General features: G+C 42.0%; 1 protein-coding gene across 1 annotated transcript in view; it reads left to right on the forward strand.

Annotated features, from left to right (window-relative positions):
• NMT1 (N-myristoyltransferase 1) overlaps nucleotides 1-22864 on the forward strand; it is a 56743-nt gene that overhangs the window by 27874 nt on the left and 6005 nt on the right. The window contains exons 4-10 of the mRNA XM_036755373.1: nucleotides 15023-15141; nucleotides 16091-16182; nucleotides 18053-18169; nucleotides 19066-19236; nucleotides 19915-20023; nucleotides 21562-21732; nucleotides 22561-22728. Coding sequence (XP_036611268.1) covers nucleotides 15023-15141; nucleotides 16091-16182; nucleotides 18053-18169; nucleotides 19066-19236; nucleotides 19915-20023; nucleotides 21562-21732; nucleotides 22561-22728 — 947 coding nt within the window. The remainder of the gene's footprint in view (nucleotides 1-15022; nucleotides 15142-16090; nucleotides 16183-18052; nucleotides 18170-19065; nucleotides 19237-19914; nucleotides 20024-21561; nucleotides 21733-22560; nucleotides 22729-22864) is intronic.

A 22864-nucleotide genomic window follows, 5' to 3' on the forward strand; every position in this document is an offset into this window, starting at 1 on the left:
TCCACCACACAGAAGAGTAGATGAGCTGCTCTTATTATAATCAATGTTGCTGTTAGCGTTTTTAATAAAAAAAAATCTTGTACCGTATGATTTTGGGGAATAGTTCAAAATAAAAGTTGGACAAGTAGAATGGTGCGCCAGGGTCCTGAGAACCTCCATGGCCAAGTAGTGTATTGTCACTGAACACAGAGCTGCAAAGGACAGCTGTATGTCTGTATAGAATAAATGTCTGTGTCTGTGTAAAGAGATAGGGTGTTAGTACTTGATTTCCTGGTCTGGCTTCCATGTACCACTTAGCATGGTACCAACCAATTCCTTGTTCCTCTTAGTGTGTGCTAACTGACTGCAAGGTCATCCTCAGATCAGCCCAACCTGAGTAGGAGTGATATGCCCATACCTACCTGTGTTACTGTGTAACACACTTCAAGAAAGATGTGGAGCCAACAGTGAGTCCAAAGGAGCAATCGCTAAGGTGATTTGGTTGGGAGTGCTGTCGTGTGAAAATTGTTGAGACTTCAGCCTTGGGAGACCAGGTTTGATAGAGGATGCAATAAATAGGTCTGGCTCGGGGCAACCCACATTAGGTCACCAGGTCCTGAAATACAGAAGGGAGGCAGCAGACGTGCTTTGGAGCTTGAGCCAGGAGCATTTAGGACAGATGAAAAGGAATTACTGATTCACATCTGCTTAGGGAGCTCATCATTCCCAGAGATGGTACTGATCAAAAATATAATTCTCAGGTGAGCTTGCTTCCAGTGCAGGTAGGAAAAGTCCTATGCCGTATTGGAACACCAAATACAAATAACGTACCATTCACATAGCTGCTTTTACCACACACAGACAGCTGAGACGTGATCAGATTTATGTACGTGCAGCTTCTTCAACTGCCTCTTACTGAACTTTTCTCTGGCTAACTGAATTGGGAAAGCAGTAATCCAGCATGTTAAATCCCACTTGGGGCAGGTAGGTTCAGTTTAACCCTCTGCCCCTCCCTCTGTCATTCTGTTTTGGGAGGTGCAGATGAAGCTACATACATAGGCCTGAGTGTGGATATGTGTAATTGTCCCTTGGAAAGCCACCTCACCTTAGTGTTTTTCAACTTGTATGCCAGGAAGAGATCCCCACTCTTCAGGGAGAGTTTTGGAGCCAGGAGAAGGAAATTTACCAGCCACCTAGTTGCCATTAAGTAAGCTTTGTCAGTGCAGCATTCCCACAACACTGAAGAGCGAAGTGACTAAGCCAAAGGAAATTCCTTTGTTGTGAGTGGGTTGCTGTGGAGGCCATCTAAAGCTGAAACTGAAGATAGGCCACCACAGTCATCAGCAGCACAGAAATAGCCACAGCCTGCTTTTTTCCTTGTCCATTTCCTCAGTTAAGGCCTACTAGCTGAGCCTGCTTGCAAGGCTCTAGATGACTAAAGATGCCTTTACTTGGGATAGAATATTGGGGATGGGAGTGAAGTGGGGTGGGAGGAAATCTCTTCTAAAGGAGTAAGAGAGATTAGACCAGCATAGCATTATCCTCTATTCACTGAAATGCATGAAGAGCTATGTTGTAATTAATGTATGTAACCTTACCAGTCTGTTTTCACTGAGTTTGTTCATTTAGGAATTTTAAAATGGGTCACTTGACTCACCTTGACATGGGGAGGCACAGTAAGGTCTAGGAGAAGGACTACTGACCTAGAACTGGATTTTATTCCTACTTCTCCCACCATTGACCCCATAGGTGGCCTTGGACCAATTGTTTTTGGTTGTGTGCTACGTGCTACTCTGGTAGCTTTGTCAGGCAGACCCCAAAATGGGGTTACAAAGAGTTGGACATGGCTGAGAAGACTGAACAACAAAAGTGTGAACAGAACATAAAGTTGGATTATGTAGAAGAGTGGTTAAAATGGCTGCCTGTCAGATGTGTAATTAATCAAGAAGCCTTCAGCACCAACTAAGGGAAGCTTTTTAAATGGGCTACCCCATGTCAGATTTAGACACTGTTGAACTGAGGTATTATCCAAACTCTGCCTCTGTGTGACCCCTAGACAAATTCTTTTCCAATTTATTGTTTCTACCATTATTATGAAATAAATGTCTGAATGTTTATTAATAATACAGATACTACCTAGTACACTGAAGTCATATAGCATTTCCCTCCCATGGTGTTTTTAATAGGTAATATCTTCTGGCCTTCCTAGCCCTTGTCACTAGATGGTATTTATTCCACCAAACAAAGCTAGAATTAGAAGTTTAAAGTACTCCCAGTTATATTAGAAGACTTGAAAACAGCAGGTTTCCTGGATATCTGTAGTAATTTTCTTTTTACTGCCAGAGTCAAACCTTTTTTTTTTTTTTTTCTCAGAGGCCTACCTAAAAGATGTGAATTGATTTTTGTGACTATGTCGAGGATATCCTGTTTCTTTAACTTCACATAAATCTGCTCTTTTCCCTTTTCAGAACATAAGAAAGAGATGGTTGCTTGTTCTTGTTTCAGATCAAAGTCTTATGATGTGGCCAATTGTAGGCTACAAAGAATAACAGACTAGAAGGAGGGGAATAAGGTTGAAAGGTTTCGTTTTATTTGACTCCTATGTTATTTCTCAAAAAAATTATTTTTCCTCACCTCTTTCCCTCTTTTTAAAAATATTTAATTGATTTTTTTTTACTCCATTGTCACTTGCCATTAAATTACCTGCTCTCCCTTGTAAACAACTACAGCCAAGCAAAATAAGTTAATACGTTGGCCATGGCTAGTAAAATGCAGGCCTGTTCTGTTCCCAGAGTCTGCCACCTCTGTGCCAGGAGGCACTTTCTAGTCCTCTGAAGTTATGATTGGATGCTGCATTGATCAAATTCTTATTTTTTTTTTTTTGGGCAGGGCGGTTGGGGTTAAGTGACTTGCCCAAGGCCACACAGCTAGTACATGTGTCAGGTGTCTGAGGCCAGATTTGAACTCAGGTCCTCCTGACTCCAGGGCCAGTGCTCTACTCATTGCACCACCTAGCTGCCCCTGCATTGATCAAATTCTGAAGTCAAGTGTTCTTTTCCTTTATATTATTGTGATCATCCCCTTGTTTCTGCTTCCTTGGCATTTCCTGCAGACTCTTCAAGTGTCTGAATTGTAGTACTCATCATGCCTTACTGCATAGTTGTGTTCCATTTCATTCCTGTGCCCCAATTTGTTCAGCTGTCCCATAATTGATGGACTTCCACTTTCTTTCCCATTTTTTGCTACAACAAAAAGTGCTGCTATAAATGTTTTTACATGTGTGAGAGCTTTCCTGCCTTGCCTCGGGGAGTATATGCCTAGTGATGTTTATCACAAGATCAAAGAGTAGGCGCAGTTTACTAACTCTTTTATTCTTATTGCAAATTGTTTCCTAGAATGGTTTGATCAGTTTTTCACCATACCAGCAATGCATCAGTGTGCTTGTTTTCCCCTTAGCCCCTTCAGTATAAACCATCTACATCTTTCCATCTTTTGTCATCTTTACCAATCTGAGTTCTTTATGAACACAATTCTACTTCACCGTTTAGGTACCTCATGTCTTTTCAAGTGTTATTTCTTTGGTCTACTGTCATAGTTTCATAGCTTATAATCTTCAGTTTCCTGCATTAAAGGCCAGGATAGCAAATAAGGTTGGGGAGAAGAATGGAGAAAGGCAAAAAGGAAAAGATGGGAATTTTCCTGTGGAATCTTTAAGTGAGTTGAAGATTCTCATCATTATTGGTACTTCCTGAAATTCTTACTCCTCCCTGAATTTCCTATAGAAGTTAGGGAACAGCAATTTCTCTTTAGCTATCTAATAGTGAGACAAAAAGCAAGGATGCACTTACTGTGAAGGATGAAATAATCCCCACAAAAACCAGGTAAAATCCCATGATTCTGAGCCATCAGTTCTCCAGCTGGCTTAAGTGGTAATAAATATAACTTCCATTTATATGGGGCTTTTGGTTTGCTAAGCTCTTTCCTCAAAACAAATTAATTATTTCATTTTGTCATAAAGTCTATGGGTACTCAGTTGAATTAATGAGATTGGCGTTTATTTCTACTGAAAACATTTATTATATTGTGGTTTTGGACAGAATTTTAATACATGTGTTGGATGATGAATAAACATTTTATAATATCTTAAAAAACCTCTAGGAGATAGTAAGGGTAAGTATTACTATCTCTATTTTACAAATGAGGACACTGAGGTTGGCACTGTTTTGGTCTAGTCTAGTGATTCAGGCTCAGGATTGGAATGAAATGAGACACACATAGACCACATAACACTTTGCAGAAAGAGGTTTATTTGACAATACAGGGAAGGAGTGATTCAGCAAAAATGCAGTGTTGATTCAGTTGGACACAGCTGCCTTCAACTCTCTATAGAGGCATGCCTAGTCAGGGGAGTTGTGTTAACTTGTGTGGTCAAGCCTGAGATCACCAGCTCCTTGTGCCCTTAGACAACTGGGGTGCTATGTCAGTGGTTTGAGCCTTAGTCTACCAGGTCAGTCTTGAGGATGGTTTTGCTGCCTTTTAGTGGGAAACTAGCCTGACCTACCTCATAAGGACTTTTCAGTCTTAGTAAATGTTGAGCCTACTTATCCCTTCTTTGGTCCTAATGGTCTCCTAGGGAATCTTCTACCACTTAAATGACCTTAGGGCTATTACTGGGGAACCCCGACCTAAGGGGCATCTGGCAGAGCACTGGAGAAGTTAAAACACAAAGGAGAAGGAAACAATAAAAAGTCAAATACTCCCTTTAAGGAGTGCAATCCATGTGGTGGGGGTGATATCAGGTTCATTTCACAGTAGATCTCCCCATGTCAAATGGTGACAATTAGCAGGAGCAGTACCTAAAACATTAAGGCACAGGTAGTGATTCTTCTATCATAGTCACCAGTCCTTATGTGGTCTAGGGTCATATGCAGTAACATAGCTAAGGGAAAATTTTCCTTCTTTTATACAACTTGTCTAATTTGATATAAAAACCTGACCTAGACCACCAGCCATTCAGTGTTCCCTGGCTCACAGGGCAGCATCTCCCCTTCCCTAGGAGTCCTGAGAAGGGGGAGGAGATACCAAATCTTTGTCCTTTCAGAGGCCTGTCCTGAAAGATTGCCTCCTTCTTCCACAGGGGCTGAATAGTTAGTTATAACTATTCAGCAGAGTTTGGCTGCCCTGTTGTTAGAAAACCAGGCATCTCCTCAGAATTCCCAGCCCCTATTAAACTACCACTGCCGCTATTTGGTTTAACTCATTAATGAGTCAGGGATAGCCGCTTAGGAGGGCATGGCCACAGCTTTTGCTCTTCCTTTTGGTCAGTTTTCATCCTAAGGTCCACCCTAAGAAGGCTATAGTTGTAGAAGGAGTCAGCCTTGACTGGGAACTCCATAATTCTTGACCTCCCAAACCCATGAGTTTGACACCATGGCTATGAACATCCATCTCACCTATACTTTTCACTCACCTGTGCTCAGGGAAGGAGAGACAAATCCAAACTATCCAGAGATAGAAGGTGCCGGCTCATGTTCATCTAAGCCAGTACATATGCTCTAGCTGCCATGTCAAAGCTATCAGTATGCTTCTGGGGTAGAGGGGCCCCCTTCCAAAATCTCTATGGGAAGTCCTATGCAGAGACCCAGCACAACTGGCAAATGATTGGAAAGTAGGTGGGAGTCACTCCTTTTAAGGTATAATCAGTAGGTGGCTCCTCCTGGCTTAGTGGCCATCTTCTCTGAAGCAGCCACCCCTATCAAGGGGAGCAGTGGATTCTGTGTTGTCCCAAAAGTCAGTTTATTATCGCCTATCATACACCCAGGTAACTATTTGCTACCCTCAGATCAACTTGATTGCATTTGGCCACATCTTCAATTGTGGAAAGTTCTCTGGGGAGACTCAGACTTTGTCTTTTCAAGGGCTTCTCATTGTAACTTGCACCAGAGTCTCACCAAAGACTCCTGTAATACAGTTCCCATTGGCTTTCTAATGCCATGTGAAGAGTCCAAAACAGTCCATTCAACACAGTTTTTAGACTGTCCCCAAATTAAGTCTTTAAGGAAGGCCTACATCTAACATAGCTGGTAGGCCTGGAAGTTACAATCATAACAGAGTTATTAAATGCAGCAGACAGCATTTTGACATTTATATGGTGGGCCTGGCTCAAGCCTAGCAACTAAACTTCCCTCCCTTCAGATCCCTTCCCCCAAATAATTTTGACTGGGATCATGAGCTGCATCTATGCCTTCGGAGTATTGTTCTTAAAAACCGAGAACATGTTCTTCTCTATCTTTAGCTGCTGAATGTGTGTGGACAGTTTGATTTCATTTTCTTTATATTGGCAGTCTAACTTTTCTTGGGATGACTTTGCCTGTCAACTTCCTTAGACACCCAGTGAACTAATCCCACCACATCGTTGAGGAGGATCTCTTTTCTCTCTATTGAGAGAACTCAAAGCATGTGGCCAGAAACAGTGGTCACAAGGTTCCAGGGCACATCATCATTCTGCCTTGTCAACCAAAAAGTCAGCCATCATTTAGACAAATGCCGCCAGCTATGCCAAAAATATTGGTTCAGGCCTGACTCAGGACTGTCTGATGGTTCAGGCTCAGGATTAGAATGAAATAATTGTAGACAATCTATAACATTTTACAAAAGGAAGTTTTGTAAGCTTCCATAGAAAAGCTATTCAACAAATGAACAACCGTAGTTCAGTGGGACACAACTCCCCTCACTATGTTTACTTGCATGGCAGGAGGGAGATCACCAAGACTGGGGAGCACCAGGTACTTGTCTGTTGGGCTTTTTATAATCTTAGGTGACTGGGAAACTATGCCAGCAGCTACTTTCCAGTCTTGGGAGATATCATTCCTATCAGTCTCTCTGCTTGGTTGGTACCAGAGAGGATTCGAACCTGGCTTCCCTGACTCCAAGTCTAGCACTTGATTTAGTATGTGCTGCCTGCCTCACAGGCTGCCTTAGCTGTTCGTTGTCTGGTAGTAATGGAAGGAAACCCCCAGACTTTCCCTTCAGCTCTTGATAGCTTGCTTTGGACCTGACAGCTAATTTTATATTTTTCAAGCCACAGAATGAAGTGAACCCTACATTTTTCATGCTTTTGGTAGTTCTCCTTTGTGCTAAAAAATCAGAGAAACCTTATGGTAATTTCATGACAACCTGAATGACCTCCACTGATTCCAGATCAACTGGGCTTTATAAGTTTATAAATTTACAAAATTTTATGTATTTAATTGATACAAATTTATAAAAGTTCCCTTGGTAGTCCAAGAGCTCTTAGAGCCCTTGCTCAGAGCCAAATAGGCAGTGTGCAGGGAAGAAACACAGAAGAAAAAGAGATCAGCTTATCCTGGCTGGGGAGGAGATGACTTAGAGCAGAGGAGACCGAACCTGTCACTTTCACATAAAACACTCAAGAAAAAAGTATGTAGTATCAGTCTAACAAGCAAGTGCTGACTGAGAAGGAGGAAAATCAGCAGAGACTTCTGAGGGCCTTTTTTAAAGTATAAACTTCATTGGAAGTAGCCAAAATAAAACTATTCCTCAGAGTCCTGGGTAGCAGCCTGGTTCCCAGGCCCAGCAACACAGGCTATGATCCTCCCAGGAGTTCCCCCGTGCCTTTGGTGTTTAAATGGTAGGCATACTTTTGCAGCTTTATTCTTTTTCTCTCTCTCCCTTTCTTCCACCCCAACAAGTTACCACTATTCTGAGTGAAACATCTCATCAACTGAATGATCAACACAGACCTGAGTGATGAGAGTCAAGGGGGAACAGAACCCTAAGTGTCCTCTTCAGAAGAGGAGCCTTCACCGGGCTGAGGTTTTTAGATCTAAGCTACCCTTCCAAATTTCCACTTTCTGAGTTTGAGCTCTCTGGGCTTGTCTATTACTGGAGCAGTGCATGACCCTGCCCTTTGTATGAGTCACAAACTCATACTGCAGAGAGCAGTCTGTTAGGTATTGATTTTCACATCTGGTTTTTATTGATTGTTTTTTTCAAACCCAGTTTTAAATGTTTTTATTTAATTAATTTTTAGTTTTCAGCATTCACTTTTATACGATTCTGAGTTCTAAATAAATTCCCCCTCCCTGCACTCCTTTTCCAAGATGGCATGCAATCTGATATAGGCTATACATGTATGATCATATTAAACGTATTTCTACATTAGTCATGTAAAAGAAGAATCAGAATAAAAGGGAAGAATCATGAGAAAGAAAAAACAAAAAAGAGAAAATAGTTTTCTTTGATCTGCATTCAGACTCCATAGTTCTCTGGATGTGGTTAACATTTTCCATCATGAGTCTTTTGGAATTGTCTTAAATTATTGCATTCCAGCTTTAAATTAAAAAAAAAAAAGGTAAGAAAGATGCCAGTAGCCATACTTTACTGGGGGTGGGGTACAGGAGGGTCAGAAGAGGGTTAGTAGGTATTGACTGGGGTCACCCCTGGAGGGTTCCAAGGTCACGGGCTGCTTCCCATGAAGTCCCGCCATCAGTCCAGTAGCCAAGACCATGGCAACATCAAGAGTGAGGTGAAGGTTGGGTTGCTGCAATATGGCTATGGTGTTTTTAAAGGGGCAAGCATTATCTTCATGGGCACCTTGTTTAGCAGCATGGCAGGGACATTTAGTCACATCATGTACTACGTGCTTTGGCCAGCAAGGAGCCAGCCTTGTACAGACCGTTGAAAATGTTCATGTTATACTCAAAGGCTTTGTTGGCCTCAGCAGCTTCAGTGCCCAGTTGGCCACCTTCTTTAGTACCTGGCCACCAGCGAGGTCTTTCTTGTACGTAAGAAGGCATGAACCATCAGTAGCTCAGGTTATGGCTGCCCTATATAATGCATCTGTTCCATGTAGCTTCAGGAAGCCTTTGAGCACTGAGCTCTCTCCAGAGAAATATTCCATTTCCTCCGTCGGTGCCTCCTGCGAGCACCGAGAAATGCCAGGGAGTAAAGGTTGGGTAGTCCTTACTGCTGTCCGTCTCTTCTTCCAGGCTGAGTATTTCAAGTAAATAAGTGCATCAGTGGCCAGCTTAAAGGGATCCTTCTTGATTTGTTTTTTCAAGAGATCTTTGACAAATTGGGTCTCCTAGGCATGATCATGGGACTGACTCCATAATCCCTTCCTTTGTCATCCCAGGAGGTCCATGTGTCCCATCTTAATGCAGCACATTATCGCATTCAGTTTTTTTTTGACTGCTACATCATGCTGCTGACACATAGAACTTTGTTGTTATTGTTAAGTTTCAGCCATGTCCAACTCTTTGTGACCCCATTTGGGGTTTTCTTGGCAAAGATACTGCAATGGTTTGCCATTTCCTTCTCCAGCTTATTTTATAGATGAGGAAACTGAGGCAGATAGAGTAAGTAACTTGTCCAGAGTCTCACAGCTGCTAGGTGTCTGAGGCTGGATTTGAACTCAAGTCTTCTGACTCCAGACCCAGTATTCTATCTACTACGCCACCTAGCAGCCCCATATTGAGGTTACAGACCACTGAAATACCCCAGTCTTTTTCAGAACTGCTGTCCAAAACCACACCTTCCCCATGTTATACTTGTAAAGCTGATTTTTTTTCTCCCCAAGTAAAAGACTTTACATTTCTAAATCCTTACTGAATTTTTTTAATAATAATTTTTATTTATTTTACAACACTCAGTTCTACATAATTTTGAGTTCCAGATTCTCTTCTCTCCCTCCCCCCCTCCCTCCCCAAGACGGCATGGAATCCCATATAACTTCCATGTATAACTTCGCATTGAACTAATTTACACACTAGTCAATTTGTGGAGAAGAATTATGACCAATGGAATGAATCATGAGAAAGAAGAAACAGAACCAAAAAAACCCCAAAAACAAAAGAGGAAAAAAAGGGGGAAGGGGAAGGGGAGCATGAAGTGTGCCTCAATCTGCATTCATACTTCATAGTTCTTTCTCTGGATGTAGATAGCATTCTCCATCATGAGTCCTTTGGAGTTGTCTTTGCACCTTGTGTTGCTGAGAAGAGCAAAATCTATCAGGGTTAGTCCTCACAGAATCCATATATCTGTGGTTGTGTATAATGTTCTCCTGGTTCTGCTCCGCTCACTCAGCATTATGTCTGAGGTTTTTCCAGGTTGTTACGAAGTCCGTATCATCCCCATTTCTTATAGCACAATAGTATTCCATTACCTTCATATACCACAGCTTGTTCAGCCATTTCCCAATTGATGGGCATCCCCTTGATTTCCAATTCTTAGCTACTACAAAAAGAGCCGCTATAAATATTTTTGTACATATGGGTCCTTTTCCTACTTGTGTGATCTCTTTAGGATACAACCCTAGAAGTGGTATTGCTGGGTCAAAGGGTATGAACGTTTTTATAGCCCTTTGGGCATAGTTCCAAATTGTTCTCCAGAATGGCTGGATCAGTTCACAACTCCACCAACAATGTAACAATGTTCCATTTTTCCCACATCCTCTCCAGCATTTATCATTTTCCTGTTTTGTCATTTTAGCAAATCAGACAGGAGAGATGTGGTACCTAAGAGTTGTTTTGATTTGCATTTCTCTAATCAGTAGTGATTTCGAGCATTTTTTCATATGCCTGTAGATGCCTTTAATTTCTTCCTCTGAAAACTGCCTGTTCATATCCTTTGACCATTTCTCAATTGGGGAATGACTTGTATTCCTATACATTTGGCTCAGTTCCCTGTATATTTTAGAAATGAGGCCTTTATCAGAGACACTGGTTGTAAAGATTTTCTCCCAATTTTCTGCTTCCCTCCTAATCTTTGTTGCATTGATTTTTTTTGTACAAAAACATTTCAATTTCATATAATCAAAATTATCCATTTCACATTTTGTAATGCTCTCTATCTCTTGTTGGGTCATAAATTCTTTTCTTTTCCATAAATCTGATAGGTAAACTATTCCTTGCTCTCCCAAATTGCTTATAGTATCAGCCTTTATTCCTAAATCATGAACACATTTTGACTTTGTTTTGGTATATGGTGTAAGATATTGGTCTATGCCCAGTTTCTGCCCTACCATTTTCCAATTTTCCCAGCAATTTTTGTTAAATAGTGAATTTTTAGCCCAGAAGCTGGCCATCTTATTAAATTTAGCACAGTACTCTATTCCAGAGGTGGGCAAACAGTGATCAAAGGGCCAAATCCAGTCTGCCCTTGTTTTTGTTTACCCTGGTTTTCCAGTCTGCTGCTCTACCTTGACACGGTCCTGCTAGTTCTTGACTCTGTTATCCATTGTTTTGGCTATTTCTCTCAGTTTTCTGTCATGTACAGATCTGATGAGTTTATAGTGTTTGCCTTCATCCTAGTTCATTATAAAAAAAATATTTTTAAAGCATAGGAACAAACACAGTTCCTGGGGTCTTTTGCCATGCTAACATTGAACCACTGACAATTAAAATTTGAGACTAGACATCCAACTAGTTTTGAATACATCTGATTGTATTGTCTAATCCGTATCTCTACATCTCCATAAGAATAGCATGAGGTGCTTTATCAAATGCTTTGCTGAAATCTAGGGAAACTGTATTCACCAAATTATCTTTATCTGCTAGTCTAGCTGTCTGGACCGAAAAAGAAATAAGGTTAGTGTGATTTGTTGTTGCTGTTAGTCCTTCCTCTCAAAGAAGACCAATGACACCACGAGGGGGCTGTCTGGATGTGCACGTGAATTTGATTTGAGTGAGGCAGAGCTTCACAAAGCCATCAGCCTAGCTCTGTCCTCCAAAGTCATCAGAGTCCAGTGATAAAGACACAGGTCAAGTATGGTATGACCTGCTCTTGATGAAGCCAGGGAGGCTCTTTGTAATCACTGCTTCCCCTGAAATGATCCATTCTTTATTTTCCCAGGAATTGAAGTCAAGCTCACTGGCCCATATTTTGCAAGCTCTATTCTTTTCCCTTTTTTGAAAATTGGGACAACATGTGCCTGTCTTCAACCTTGTGATAACTTTTTCATTTTCTGTTATCTTTCATGTATTACCAATAGTAGCATGGCAGTTACATCTGCAAATTATTTCTGGATGCAAAGATGTCATTCACTTGGGCCATGTGACTTAAACTTATTAAGAGTGGCCAGATGCTCTCTCAGAGTCTCCTTACTTATCTTAGCTATCAACTTCCTGTTGGTTAGTTTTGTTCTGTCATTTTCAGTATGAGGGTCATTACCCTGTATAGAAAAAAAATAACAGAAACAAACTAAGAATTGAGCAGCTTTTCCTTCTCTTGGTTGTCAGTTTGTTGCCCCATCTACCCCAAGCAAATGTCCTTTTCCCCTCCATTATCTTCCTTTTTCTCCCAGTGTAGCTAAATAATATATATATATATGTGTGTGCGTGTGTGTGCGTGTGTATATATATATGTATGTATATGTATATATGTATGTATATGTGTGTGTGTGTGTGTATGTATATGTATATATGTATATGTGTATATGTATATAGTTGTCCTCACTTCCCATACTGGCCATGTTGTTTTGAGCTATAGCTAGTACTCAGCTGTTGTTCTTCCATTCAGCTTCTGTTACCTGGTCTTGCTTCCATTTTCTGGAATTCCACATTTCCTTTTCAAATCTAAATTGGTCAGTGAGTTTCCTGTGCAGCCACATTAGTCTCTTCAGACATACTCCGTTTTTCCTTCTCATTGGGATTGTTTCTTTTTGTGTCTTCAGAAATTCATTCTTAAGCATCTCTGATCCCTCCTGGGCTAAATTCCTCTGAAACATTTTAGTCCATGGAATCCTCTCTGAACAGTTTGAAATCTACCTTCCCAAAATGTAGGCTACATATCAGACTCTGCACAGATTTGCTCTTCTCTATCACAAATTCTGGAATGGGGTTTCCATAATAACTTCCACCCCAGAGCAAGAATCAGATCCAGGATAGAATTTTCCTTTGTTGGTTCCTCTACTTTTTGAATGATGAAATCATCAAGAAGTTATTAGCTGCTCTGCTTTTGTCAGAGCGAGAGAGAGCGTGCACTCCAGTGCTTCAGCAGATGTCTGGATAACTGCCTCATCACTATATATCATGCCTCTGTGCCAATATTTTGATCCATTTCCCAAACTCATCTGTTTTCTCTTTCTGTCCAGGTGGTCTATAGTGTTTCAATGACAAAATCACTTCTGTTTTTCTCTTCTTTGACCTTCACGAAATACTTTCAGTCATGCTTCTCCCCACTGCTTCCTGGATTCTTCATGTGGCCATACCTTAATTTATAATGCAGCTCACCCCTCTTACCTTTCCTGTGTTTTGGATTTTATTTTATTTTGTTTTTAAATACGTTATAACCATCCAGAGCCATAGTTCAGTCATGGATTTTTCCCAAGTCACATGTATCTGGGGCATGTTCCGACCTCTAGTTTGTTGCCTAAACTTTGGGCATTTATGTATAGACATTGATGCTACTGGCTTCTTTCTTGGATTTTTTTCTCCTATGAATTTCTAGGTGTCTCAGCTGCTATTCCTCCTTTGTGGCTACTCTCTATAGTACCTGGATATCAAATGAGATAATATCGATAAAGCTCTTTAGTACAGTGCTTGGCACATAGTAGGCACTATATGCTTATTCCCTCTCCCCTTCCTTATCTAATTTAGGTGATATACATAAGTCGTCTCCTTACCCACTCCCTCCCTTTTTAAAATTTAAAATCTTTTGATTAATTTTTAATTTGGGGAGAGCTTGTTGGTTCCATTATCAAGTCCTGCAGCAACAGATTCATAGTTCCTCCTCTGCTCTTCATCCTTCTCCTTCACAGATTCTATACAACACCCCTTGGAGAGGCTGACATGCTTCAAAGGTTCTCAAACAACTGGTCAGGCCTAGGGAAACAAAGAAGGTTAGCAGGGTTTTTGAGACTTAGAGCATCCCATGAGCTTACAAGAGAAAAGGCTATTCCATTGTAAATCATCAGATTTTATGCCTAAGTCGGTAAAAAGAAACACAAGAACATTTCAGGTTTCAGGAACAAATAAGTAAAAATATAAAGGGTCTATCATTAGGTAATAGTTTAAAATAAGGAGAAGGAAATGGGGTGGGAGGAGGGGAGTAGATACTGTGAAGTAATGAGAGGAGACGTCAGGAGTTGTACCACTTCTTAAGGCTTCTTAAATGCCTGGAAGAGGAGTGTAGGTTGGATCCAGTTGACCACAGGTGCTCTTCTGGGTTCTTGAGTAGGGAAGTGACATGAAGAATATTTTTATAACTGTGCTTTGTTGGGAAATAGGAACAAGCCTGGGTAGAGAGTCTGAAGCGTTGGCTTTTTGTATTGCCTGAGCACAACTCATGCCTGCATTGTGCTTCAAAGGAACTTTTGCATTAGGATTCAGACAGATTGCCAGTAGTATAGGAGCTCTGCCCAGGAGGGTCACTTCTTGGAAGAGCATGGGCACTTTTGAGAAGTAAGTCACTGTTCCATTAGGAAGGCCACTTCTGAGGGAACCCTATGAACAATGAAGGGCCCTGGATTGCCGATGGTGACAGACTAATTCACATCTCTGAAAGCCAGAGCTGGCATCAAGAACATTGACTCTGGCGCCTGAAGAAAGATGGTTTGATCCAAGAAAGTTGCCCTCCCTACAAGCCATTGTAGCTGTTTGCACAAAAACAGCCTTGTTGAAATGAATTCTTTCTAAATCCTCTTGGAGTGGTAGGCTGAGGTAGAGGGATGGGAGCAGTCTCCAAATTGGCCAAGACAGAAAATGCCAAGCTTTTGGAGGCAAATATTTGTTATTTGGTTACTAAAGGGACATTTTTAAAGGATTTCAAAAATTCACCCATCTTGGATCCTAATAATTATCCTGAGGTGAAAGCATGACAGCCTGAGATTCCAGGCCAGGAATAGCTGTGGAAGTTGACTGCTGCTCCAGGGATACAGTCTGTGCTCCTGGATTGGGAACATGAGTAACTTACTTTAGCTGATTATGAGCTGAGACCTTTTCTCCACCCCCCAAGAGGCCAAGGGGACTCAAAATGGATTGGTACAAAGAAAGAAAGGCTTATCCCAATTTTCTTCTTGTAGGAGAAGTGGTGAATACCCATGGTCCCGTGGAACCTGACAAGGACAACATCCGTCAAGAGCCCTACACCCTGCCCCAGGGCTTCACCTGGGATGCCTTGGACCTAGGGGACCGAGGCGTGGTAAGTAGGCCTTGGACCCAGCTGACTGGCTCCTAGTCAGCCACTTAGCAAATATTTAGAGTAGGTGACACCTGAAACTAACTGCACCTGAGAGAAAGAACCATCCTGAGATTGCTTTTGTTCAGGGCTTCTTTGGGGAAAAAAAAAAAATCCCCTTTCACAGCTGAAACAAATAAACTTAAGATTCAAAGTAGATTCTATACTTTGCTCAGGGGCTTCCTAAGACTCCTTGTGAACTTGTCTTGGTTTTTCTGACAGATTGAAGGCCATCTTCCTCTGCTACCTTATTCAAATGCCTTTTTTCCCTTTGTCCTCCTAGTCTATACCTGACTGATTATTTTTTGAAGGTTTTTCTCTGCCCTCACTTTACCCTGAATTCCCCAAAGCATATTTACTCCACTGAGGCATTTCTACTCATTAGGATCTTTGAAAATAATGGTAGAGACTGTTCTGCATTTTCTGTATTTTAATGCCAAGTTCAGGTCTCTTGGTAACATAACAAATGAGGACTCCACAGGAAGCCAAGTTGGGCCAGAGACTGGTAACCAGGGCATAGTAGAAATTAGTTGTGATTTTACTTAGAACATTCTTTTTAAAGCCATCCTCCAAGGATTACAGTTTTCCCTAAAGCATTTACACATAGTAAATGGGAATACTCACGAATCTCTTTTGTTGTAGTGGATTCAACTCAAGTTGAATGGTGTTCTTACTCTATCACTAATCCATTTTGAGACCACTGCTCTATCCCTCTGTACCTCAGCTTTCCATCAGTAACTACAGCATTTGTTTCTAGAATCTCTGCCAAACTTGGGGTAAAGAGAGTTCAGAGTTTCATCTTCATATTTGAAGTGTCAAGCCTTATACAAATAAAAGAGGCCAAGCAGTCTTCAAGCCTGGCCCCTCATGTAGCAAAGATTGCTCTTTAGTAGATGTCCTTGTCTCCCTTCAGCTGAAAGAACTGTACACTCTCCTGAATGAGAATTATGTGGAAGATGATGACAACATGTTCCGATTTGATTACTCACCAGAGTTCCTTTTGTGGTAAGTCTTGAGTGCCTTCTTATGGCAGGTAGATTGGGAGGTGGGTAGATTCTGTGCACCAGAACTGCTGTCCACTTCAGAATGACAAATTAAATGGAAAGAATTATGGCGTCATGTTTGGTGCCTAAAGCAAATCACCTGCCCTTCCTAAGCCTGGGTGAAAGAGGAAGAACTTAACCTTGAATGGAGTGTTCAAGTCATTTATTAGAGTCATTGAAGCTGTCATAATGGACAGTGAACCTTAGGAAAAGTCAGGGTTTGGGTGCCTCACCTTTATCCTTGGTTTTCTTAAAAGAAAAAACAAATGGAAAAGCCATTTTGGGGAAAGGGAAGGTGTAAGACAGATAACACTAGCACACAGGATGGATGCTAGCACAAGTTTACTGTTGATATGGTCAGACAGGAAAGACAGCTTCGAAGGGATTAATAATCTTACTTTATTCTAGTCTAGTCTTCTCACAAGAGGGTTGCTGATAATGAGAGCACAAGTCCTACAGCATTCCCTAATCACCCTTCTTGCCAGGGCTGGCAAGAAGAGGGGGGCAACTACCCCTACATCTTGATGGGGTCACTCGAGACAGGCACAACTTGTGCACTCCCCTAAATCCCCTCAAACTTCAATGGGGGCCAGTTGAGGCAAACACAGATTCCCCCTAAGCCTTGATGGGGGTCAATCAAGGCACACACGCAGCATTCTAGCTTGTGCATTCAACCCCAAAGTTTCCCCAGCTCACTGACCAGTACCCACCTCCTTTATAGAGCATCAGACGAAGAAGGCATATTGCCAGCAGTAGCCTTACAAATTTGCATCACCTCGTCCCTGTATCTCACTGCGCAGTGGATGTTTACAATTTAAGCGCAGATGTTTATATTATTTATCATTATATAATGCAGCACAAGTGTGGTGGAGATGTTTTGAACCATGAACCTAGGAAACAGAGATTGTTATGGCCATAGATCCTGGGAAACTGAGCTCTAAGAAATAATAACAAAAATTCACCTTATACACACTAAAATCCACCTTACTTACAGAAGGGAATTCCCTCCCCGCTCCCCAATTTCTAAACAGCTAAGGAAACATACTCAATTGTGTGAAATTGGGGACCTCATAGACTTAATTTAATTAGCAGAGTCTTTTTGTTGACTGACCATTGAGGACAGTGAGAGGAAAGCAGCGAAGCATTAAGAAGGGGCCTAAGACAGCAGGCCCAGGACCATTGTAGCATTTGAGGGGTGTGAAGGAAAGATGCTTAATCTGAGCCTTTCTTTGCTGAAAATGTTTTATTTGCTAAATGTTTCATCTGCTTTTAGGTTTCCTTAAATTTAGCTATTTTAATACCAAGAAATTTATCTTCTGTTTAAAACAAATTGAAGGCTAGCCACTAACCATAGGGAATTGTTGGTCAGTGAAATACTGAAAGGAGCTTTCTGTTCATTTGTTGTTTTGAAATGGTAAAGAAAGTAGGCCGCATCCCCCAAGTTTTAGTATGTTATTGCTTCTGTGATTTGTTCTTTGATCTATCTGTTCTTTAGGATTAAATTATTTCCTCTCATTTAAATTTGAAGCCTTTCTGCAGAGGCCCTTTATTGATTATAGTATTTATTGCTTTGTGGTCAGTAGAGGATATGGCTAGCAGAGTAGGTGAGAAAGAATTGGATAATTTCTTCTAGGTGAATCTCAGATTTCGTGAGAAATGATAAAGCCAAGAGAGATGAACTGGCAGAAGGGGCTGCCTTGTATTCCAGCTGCATTGAGGGGATTCTCCCCTAAAGAGAAGCAGCCCCTAGATGCTGCAGTGTGGGGTAAGAATAGAGTCACTGCCCTTTAATCATGGCACAGCCCAGCAAGGTCTTTTCTTCTACCTTCCAGGGCTCTTCGCCCCCCAGGCTGGCTCCCTCAGTGGCACTGTGGAGTCCGAGTCATCTCAAGCAAGAAGCTGGTGGGCTTCATCAGTGCCATCCCTGCAAGCATCCATATCTATGACACGTAAGTCTCACTGCTGCCCAGGCAGGCTCATCTCATTCTCCCTTGGATTGAATGGGTCAAGGAAACACTAGAGGAGGACAGAAAGGTGACATTTGTGAATAGAAGCATCCTGCAGTGTGCCCAGCTAAAGTGGCATGCAGGAACATGGAGAGGACAACTTCTTTAAGTTTCTGACCTGACCTAGCCATAAATTCTCATTCGTGAAAATTTAGAAATGGAAGAGAAAGTAAGCCCAAACCAGATTCCAGGTATAGATCATTCAGAAAGTCTGAACTCTTGTCCTTTTTATTCCCAGCACTGTCCCACCTCTCTGGCTTGACCTGGTGATGGTCATAGGGTCATGGCTTTAGAGCTAGGAGGATCCTCAGAGGAGATCTAATCTAACACCTTCATTTTATAGATGAGGGCACTGAGCTCCAGACAGCCAGGTGATTTCCACGACATGTGAAGTGCTTTGCAAACCTCAAAGTGATATAGAAATGCTAATTATTATCATTATTATTGACTGTGGAAATCAGACAGCTTAGCTTCCCCATTGTTCTCTCTCTCCAGATGGATGGAATTCATCTTCAATTCCTCTTCCCTCACTTTCACCTCAAAGAACACATACCCTAAACTGTTCTGAATTAACAAGGCCAGGGAGCTCTTTGGAAGACAGCAGGATAGCCAGCCAGTCAGGGAAGCGTGGGTTTTGTGACTCTCGGAAGTGAAGGGAGGTAAATCTGAATAAAATCAGATCCATCAAGCACAGTATCAGTTCTTACTCAATGTTAAATATATCATTTAGTAAAAGAAGGACAGGAAAAAGTGTCTCTGCCAAAAGGGCTTGGTTTTTCCAGCTGTTACTTCAGGCCTCTTACTTCCCTCAAGAATTTGTTCTTTCCTTCCTACTACAGAGAGAAGAAGATGGTAGAGATCAACTTTTTGTGTGTCCACAAGAAATTGCGTTCCAAGCGGGTGGCACCAGTGCTGATTAGAGAGATTACCCGGAGAGTCCACTTGGAGGGCATCTTCCAGGCTGTTTACACTGCTGGGGTAGTACTACCCAAACCTGTCGGCACTTGCAGGTAAAATCCCACCCTGCTTAGTCCTGGGAATAGTGTTTGCATTATGACCTCAAAGATTTTCTTCTTTCCCTAAGCCCCAATACAGACCCTTAACTGAGATACCCAAAACCTAGGTTCCAGTTTCCTGCCACGTCCCTAAATTGCTGCTTGACTTCGAGCAGCTGCTCTTTAAAATGGGAAGAGAAACTTGGGTTTGATTCCCTTCTTGGTTTATTTGGATAAATTGAAATAAAAGATAAGAATTATGTTTTAAAAGTAAAAGCACTAGATAAATTCAAGAGATGATGGTGATAATTATGTTAACCAATGGCATTAAGTAGAAATAATATTGCCTTTTGTTGTTGACTTGGCCCCAAGTTCCAGGAGAAAGAATGTTGGCTCTCTCCTCATTTACGTGTTGTGGAAAGAAAGACGAGAGTTGTCTTTTGAGTTTTAGTCTTCTTGGGGGGCGGGGGGGTGTTGGGGGAGACAGAGAAATCACTGTAGGTTTCATGGCATACAGTACAACCGTCTGAGGATTTGAAGCATGACCCTATTCTTCAGTCCTTGGGAAATGTTCGTTTATATCCCAAGTTGAGTGTGGGTCTTTCATGCCATCTTCTGGCCATCTAGAGACTTACACGTCCTTGTCCTCTATATTAGCCTGCAAAAAAAGATAGGAATTTTGTGTCTCTACAGGTACTGGCACCGGTCCCTTAACCCACGGAAGTTGATTGAAGTGAAATTCTCACATTTGAGTAGGAACATGACCATGCAGCGCACCATGAAGTTATACCGACTACCAGAGGTGCGTGCCGTTCAGTCATTGTGATCGTGATGGTGGTGGTGCTTGCTATGATTGAAAGCCAAGTTCTGCAGATGGCAGAGAAGCCTATCAGTTGCCATGTACTTTGAGAATACCAGTTCATTTTTATATTAGCCTAAGTAAAGAATAATTAGAACCTGTGAATTTTAGAAGTAGAAAGAACTTTTGTGGTCAAATAGCCCAGCCCCTCCCTTTTGTGAAAGATGAAGAAACTGGCAGGCAAATCTGTTGCCACAGCATTCACACACAGTAATGCATTTACAAGCCAACAAATGTATTCTGTGTTATTTACTACCTTCATGACATTGCTCCCTGTCTACTAAGCCAATCGTTTATGAATTAAGTGCACCTTCTTAGGCTCATGAACAGAATTTGGAATAGACATCTAAATCCTTAGATTTTCTTCCTGCTTTTTCTTCTGGGGATGAGGGACTAGGTGACCAGTCAGTTTTTCATAAGATTATAGAATTTTAGAACTGAAAGGGATCTTGGGGAACATTTAGTTCAGCCTTCTCATTTTACAGATGGTGGTTTTACAAAAGCCACTCTCCTGGGTTAGTAGCAAAGACCAGGTCTTGAGCTCATGTTTTCTATGTGAGCTTGAGAGTTGGTTGATTTGGTTTTGGTTTTGCAAAATGAGGCCAGTGCCACTGAGTCTCAGAAAGAGGGAATATTTCAAAGTTTCATCTTGGCTCCAGCAAATTTCTACTCAGCGGTCAATCAGTAAGTGTCTCTGAATACACATTATACTGTGAGCTCAGGATGGAACAGTGAACCTACATTTACCAAGTACCTGACCTATTATATGAGTCACTCCAGATGCTAATGGCCCCTCTCCCCTTCCCAGTTTGGTGTCTCTTGATGCCCTGTCCTGAGGACGAGTTGCAGCACAGGTTCAAGTGCACTTCCTCTGTCAGAAGACTTACTTTGGTGGCCTTCTAAATGTGTCTTTCCTCCATCTTGTTTTAGTGCTAGGTTTCCATAATTCTACCAAACACTGGGTGCTGGGAGTCATTGAGGTAGAGTATAGTACTCAGAAAGTCATTCTTGTTCTCCATCTGTTTGAAATTCCACCATTGCTATTCTGTATCCTTGACCTGCATAGAACTTTAGGTGTCATTGTAGGAACTCCAGCCTAGATCTGAGGACAGAGCTTTTCTTCCCACAGAATCAGAATTAGGTCCCATGTAAGAGGGAATTTCAAAGCCTTGGAGATAGAATTGGGCTGGAGCTGTGATTTCATTAGTATAGGAACTCCCAGTAAGGAACCTTCCTCTTCAAATGCAGGTCAGCACCTTCTCTATAACTTTCATAGTCTTGGAGAGTTGCCTAGAGCATCAAGAGATTGTGATTTGTCCACGGTCACACAGCCAGGATGTCAGAGGCAGGGCTTGGACCCAGGTCTTTCTGGCTCTGAGGCCAGCTTTTTATCCACTATGCTGTGCTACCTCTTATCTTAGGAGGATAAGTTTTTAAAACTAGTTTTAAAGAGCCCATCTGACCATGTCTTCTCCCTTCAGACTCCAAAAACATCTGGGTTGCGACCCATGGAAAAGAAGGACATTCCAGTGGTGCACCAACTCCTGACCAAGTACTTGAAGCAGTTCCACCTGACCCCCGTCATGAGCCAGGAAGAGGTGGAGCACTGGTTCTTCCCTCAGGAGAACATCATTGACACTTTCGTGGTGGAGGTGAGGGATGGTCCATGGTCTCTGGCCCTGTGAGGCCTCCACCAATGCTCTCCTGGGTGACAAGCAGTAGAATTCAGCAACCCAGATGAGTGCTGAATTCACTATGTGCCCAAGGTTGGTCTGGTTCTGGCCCAACCCTAGGGGTGCAGGTCTGAATTGATATGAGATGGGTGTGAGGCAGGGAATTTATTTCATTGACAGTAGTCCAACCCTGGAGAGACTGGGCTTATTCTAGAGCAGAGGTTCTTATGTTGTTCTTTTTCTAATATTTTGATAACTATTTCAATACATTTGGTTTCCTTTGTAATGCTGTGTCTTCTATTTATAAAAACATTCTTCTGAGAAGTAGTCCAAAGGCTTCACCAGACTGTCTAAAGACTGTCTAAGGGATCCTTGATACTCAAAAGAAGAAAAGTTAAGATTTTCCCATTCTAAAGCTTTCTAGGAATTTGGGTCATTTTTCTTTGGGGGGGGGATGGGCCTGGGGCCCATTTTAGCCTGGATTCCTGAGTCCAGACCTGACCTGTCTCCTACACTTAGCAGCATTTTACTCTCATTTCACTCAGTCTCCCCAACCATGATCCCTAACAAGTATTAGAGATGAGATATACTGCTTTGTCTCTCCTGGCCCTGGTTGAAATCACCTGGGACTTTGGTTTCTCAGGGCCTGCCCTCCTCCAGATGGAGTAAGGAAGAACCACAGATCATGCCCAAAAAGCTAGGCCTGACTCCTCTTTCCAACTCTGGCCCAAAGTCACCCTGGCCAGTCTGTTTTGCTTAGGGCTTGCACTCTTGCCACATATGACCCTTTGCATTTTCTTCCTTCAGAATGCAAATGGTGAAGTGACGGACTTCCTGAGCTTCTACACTCTGCCCTCCACCATCATGAACCACCCAACCCACAAGAGCCTGAAAGCTGCTTATTCCTTTTACAACGTTCACACCCAGACCCCACTTCTAGACCTCATGAGTGACGCTCTGGTCCTCGCCAAATTGGTGAGAAATCGGCCTGGCAGAGGCAAGGGTGGGTGAGCAGTCAGGGCCAGACACTCAGAGCTCCAGGATGGTAGTTGCTGGCAGGAAGGGGGAGACTTTACAGCCCAGAACATCTTCTTGCCTTGCTTAGGTAGGA

Source organism: Trichosurus vulpecula, chromosome 4 (assembly GCF_011100635.1).
Source record: "Trichosurus vulpecula isolate mTriVul1 chromosome 4, mTriVul1.pri, whole genome shotgun sequence".
NCBI classification, from domain to species: Eukaryota; Metazoa; Chordata; class Mammalia; order Diprotodontia; family Phalangeridae; genus Trichosurus; species Trichosurus vulpecula.